Source organism: Triticum urartu, unplaced genomic scaffold (assembly GCF_003073215.2).
Source record: "Triticum urartu cultivar G1812 unplaced genomic scaffold, Tu2.1 TuUngrouped_contig_2873, whole genome shotgun sequence".
Taxonomy (NCBI): domain Eukaryota; kingdom Viridiplantae; phylum Streptophyta; class Magnoliopsida; order Poales; family Poaceae; genus Triticum; species Triticum urartu.
Genome location: NW_024113375.1, coordinates 1 through 4,211, shown reverse-complemented (window position 1 = coordinate 4,211; position 4,211 = coordinate 1). Strand labels below are relative to the sequence as shown.

At 43.3% G+C, this 4,211-nt stretch overlaps 1 protein-coding gene across 1 annotated transcript; it reads left to right on the top strand.

The window, feature by feature from the left end:
* The first annotated feature begins 235 nt into the window (after positions 1–235).
* Positions 236–1,878, top strand: LOC125527089 (bidirectional sugar transporter SWEET6b-like). The gene is made up of 5 exons (XM_048691665.1): positions 236–315; positions 422–638; positions 767–928; positions 1,479–1,598; positions 1,717–1,878. Exons 1-5 carry the CDS (start codon positions 236–238, stop codon positions 1,876–1,878), a joined length of 741 nt encoding a protein of 246 aa, XP_048547622.1.
* The last annotated feature ends 2,333 nt before the right edge of the window (positions 1,879–4,211 follow it).

Sequence of the window (4,211 nt, the reverse complement as noted above, 5' to 3'; positions counted from 1 at the left end):
GGGAGCACGGCCGGAGAGGGAGTTGGATGAGGACTGCACTCAAATCAAACCGTTTAACCTACCCTTAACCATATCCACATCGGATATAACTTGGAGAAGGAGACGGGGAACCCCCTACTATATAAGCTCGGCCACCCACGCCCCAAACAAATCACAACCAACCTTCCTCAAGTCGTTTGCTGCCGGCGAGCAATCGAGTAGTGTTGCCGGCGATCGATCGATCTAGGTGAGCATCATGGTTTCCGCCGACGTGGCCCGCAACATCGTCGGCATCATAGGCAATGTCATCTCCTTCGGCCTCTTCCTCTCCCCTGTGTAAGCCCACTCCTCCTCTCGTCTACTCTGTATGTATACATATATGAAAGGTGGCTGCTACGGCATGAATTTGAGGCTCGTTTTCTACTTGTACGTATGTACGCAGGCCGACGTTCTGGCGGATCTACAAGGCCAAGGACGTGGAGGAGTTCAAACCGGACCCCTACTTGGCGACGCTCATGAACTGCCTGCTCTGGTTCTTTTACGGGCTCCCCATCGTCCACCCCAACAGCACCCTCGTCCTCACCATCAACGGCATCGGCCTCGTCATTGAGGGCACCTACATCATCATCTTCATCATCTACGCAGCCAAGAACACAAGGGTACGTACGTGCAACCCTCCTAATGCCTCCTCATCCGTCCCACTGTCTCTTTTCGGCTTTAGTTTCTGTACAGAAGATCCTCCAGCCCCTAACCCAAGGCATGTGCATGTGCTCTGCTGTGTGTGCAGTGGAAGATGCTCGGCGTGCTCGCCCTCGAGGCGGCGTTCATGGCTGTCGTGGTGGCCGGCGTGCTCCTCGGTGCCCACACCCATGAGAAGCGCTCCATGATCGTAGGCATCCTCTGCGTCATCTTCGGCTCCATCATGTACGCCTCCCCGCTCACCATCATGGTACGTACACCACCCCAACTTAAAGGTTGTCGACCCGTGATCTTTGATAACCGCTTTAACTTGTTAGTTCTGGTGGCTAATTAATTAATCTGCGTTGTGCACGTGTGGTGTGGTAATTATGCGCTTTCAAGAAAAAAATACCTGCCTATAATTATTTTTAAAGTTCTAGTAGATGCTTTTGACAGACCTTAATTTGTTAAGTAGTACACCTTGTTTGTTGTTGATTCTGCTTGAAAATCTATGTCCATCTAAAAGGTGCACCCACCTTTCACTTTTTAACTTTCGTGCCAAAACCCTGTTATAAAAAGTCCGAATTGAGTTGTTCACCTCTCACGCACCCAAGTTCTTCCACAATATGCTACATCATATTTTTTAATCAAAATTTCCTACGGTTTATTTCTACCTCAAAGGTAAACTTCCTTTACAGGTGAATTACTAGCTCAGGCTAATTGTTAATTACGGATGCTTCTGCCAACTTATGAGTGTACTAATACAAATATAACTCAAAAATTTAAGATGAAAGTAGTAATATTGTACTGCCTATTTGCAGGGTAAAGTGATCAGGACCAAGAGTGTGGAGTACATGCCATTCTTCCTGTCGCTGGTGAACTTCCTCAATGGCTGCTGCTGGATGGGCTATGCGCTCATCAAGTTTGACATCTACATCACGGTATGTACATACACATACACATTGGAAATAAGAAGTCGCAAACCCAGCCAGACATACAATCAAGAACTCCTCAGCGCGGATTGATCTAACTGTTATGTCCTCTTTAAATTCCGTGCAGATCCCCAATGCCCTCGGTACAATCTTCGGCCTCATCCAGCTGATCCTGTACTTTTACTACTACAGATTGAGCCCCAAGAAAGGCAAAAACGTGGAACTGCCCACTGTCCTCACCAAAAACGCCGTTACCAGCGGCAACGTCTCCGTCACCATCGAAAAATAAACTTGGCTTCGTTTTTTAGCCCTAGTGATGTTGAGTAGTTAATACCGGATGATACTACAACAAGTTGATGTTAATTAGTACTACTTTTTGTTAGCTAGTAGAGTCTGAGATCGCCTCTAGTTTCGTGAACCATTGTCGTCTGTCCGAGACTATAGTGTTATTTCAAGTGTATATAAATACCAATCCAGCTGAGTTATCCCAGATGTATTATGACACCATGTATGCTTTCCTGTTTTCAATCTGCTCTTACGTGATGATACGATTGATTTTTTAATTACAGCGTGTGATGGCTATGTTAAATTAAATTATTCAATATCCATGATGTGTTTGTATTATGTTTCGGGCAAGGCTCTTTCGTTTTCTGTACAAAACCACCCAAAGGGCATCTTATTGGTGATGCAACTTGAACACGGTGTAGGAGAAAAGGAGTCAGACTTAACCTAATTACCGGTTTGGTTGGATGGCTTCTGCTCTTTTCCCGTGACGCTGCCTTGTTACCACATGGACAGGCAACGAGCAGCTCTGCAGCTTGGTCAAGTATGACGTTTTGAGTCGTGCCTGCTAGAGATATTTTTCTGAATCTTGTAACATGTTAATTGTTTGTCATATATATTTCAAAGTGGTGTGTTTGATCGCATGGTGTCTACTGTATATATAGACACACTTCTTTGTCAAGAAAAATAGGTTGAGTATAGGAAAAGCTCCGCTCAAATTAGATAGCCCACCAACTTGTGGCTCTAACTAGTAAGACTCCAGCCCTTTCCCACAAATTTCTATTAAGGGAAATAAAAATAACATCCAACTTGAAGCAGCATCCAGACTAGCAGCCCAGGCTAGCTAAACACATCAACTTTAGACTACATACTGTGTTTTAATATCCAAGAGCAAGGTTTTTTTATCAATTTATTTTCTTTGTATTTGAATGATCTCGATCTAGCGATAAATACTATATGAATCTAGTTAGATTCTATTTGATCAATGATCACTTATTGTAATTTGTTAGGTTTTCTTCCTGGATCATCATTATGTCTACTAGAATTAGGAAACATGATTCTGGTGCTGCAAAACAAAGACTGGATCTTGAGGCTCGAACTCAAACGAGTGCCCTCGATAGATATTTAGTGAGCCTGCCAACTTGATTCTGAAAATCAAACTGCAGATGTTAATGTTGATGATGGTGGTGATGATAATACGATGGGGGTTGTGGAAGATGATGCAGAAATTGATGTCTTGGAGATATAATATAGTACGAAGATATGATTGAAGATTATATTCCAAGAAATACTAGACGGATGGCACTTTTTGGTAGAACATGAAGTTCGTTCATTGCTTTCCTATCACATTACAATTTTAGCATAATATCTGATATATGGTTAAATAAGGTACAAATAAAACAGACTGGAAATTATATAATAAACTGACAGTGTGCTTTACGCATATTAATTCTTATGTTATGTGAATTGTTCGAAATTTTGGGCCACATTTTAGTTTCTGCCCGAAGCCCCAAATTTCTGGAGATGGCCCTGCTAAACAGCCGCTGAATGCAGCCGAAGACCGATATCCTTAAGTGAGTAAGTTTCTGGCCCCGCACAGCTCCAAACACTTCATTTGCCACCTGTTCAAAGAGCCTTACTCCCCACTGCAGCAGATTTGTGTTTACCTCATTTCTCTACAAAGGAAACGAATAGTGAATCCAATATCCAATTAGTTTGATCAAAACAACACATCATCCAGCAGTTTTTTCTGTGTGTGCCTGAAACACCATCATTTCGCGTGTCCCAGATAATCCGCGGAACTGCAGCAACCACAACTAGCACTAATTTTCCGGTCACTCCAGCAAACTTATTTATCCAGGATTCCAGCAGTTATTAAATATCCACGAAAAGAAGAATAAAAGTGCATTTTGGCACAGTCAATATAAAGCGCATGAGGGGAGGAGAGGAACAGATGATCAATTGCATGAGGCCAAGGAGGTTGCCAATTGCACATGGGTTGGTAATCCTGGCGCCAAAGTAGTCGAGCACTGCGTCCTATACAAATGGACACTAAGATTCATGTCTCCTACTGTCCTCCAGGTGTGGACTTTGACGCCCATGGACCGAACTAATGGGTCTATGATGGGATTATACAGGGCCAAGAAAATACATTAGCATGGTAGATTAGCAATTCTCTACAGAGGTACATGAACATGGATGGTTTGCTTACCAGAAACAATGATGTTTACGATGGTTGCTGGGTTTATGTCACGCGCAGAGTAACTCGATGGGGATGATATTGTGCTGGCTCCTGGGTCTATGATGGGATTATACAGGGCCAAGAAAATACATTAGCAT

Coding starts and splice junctions, on each gene's coding strand:
- LOC125527089 (XM_048691665.1), top strand. CDS start 236: ATGGTTTCCGCCGACGTGGCCCGCAACATCGTCGGCATCATAGGCAAT. Junction 316..421: donor GGCCTCTTCCTCTCCCCTGT/GTAAGCCCACTC, acceptor GTATGTACGCAG/GCCGACGTTCTGGCGGATCT. Junction 639..766: donor ACGCAGCCAAGAACACAAGG/GTACGTACGTGC, acceptor CTGTGTGTGCAG/TGGAAGATGCTCGGCGTGCT.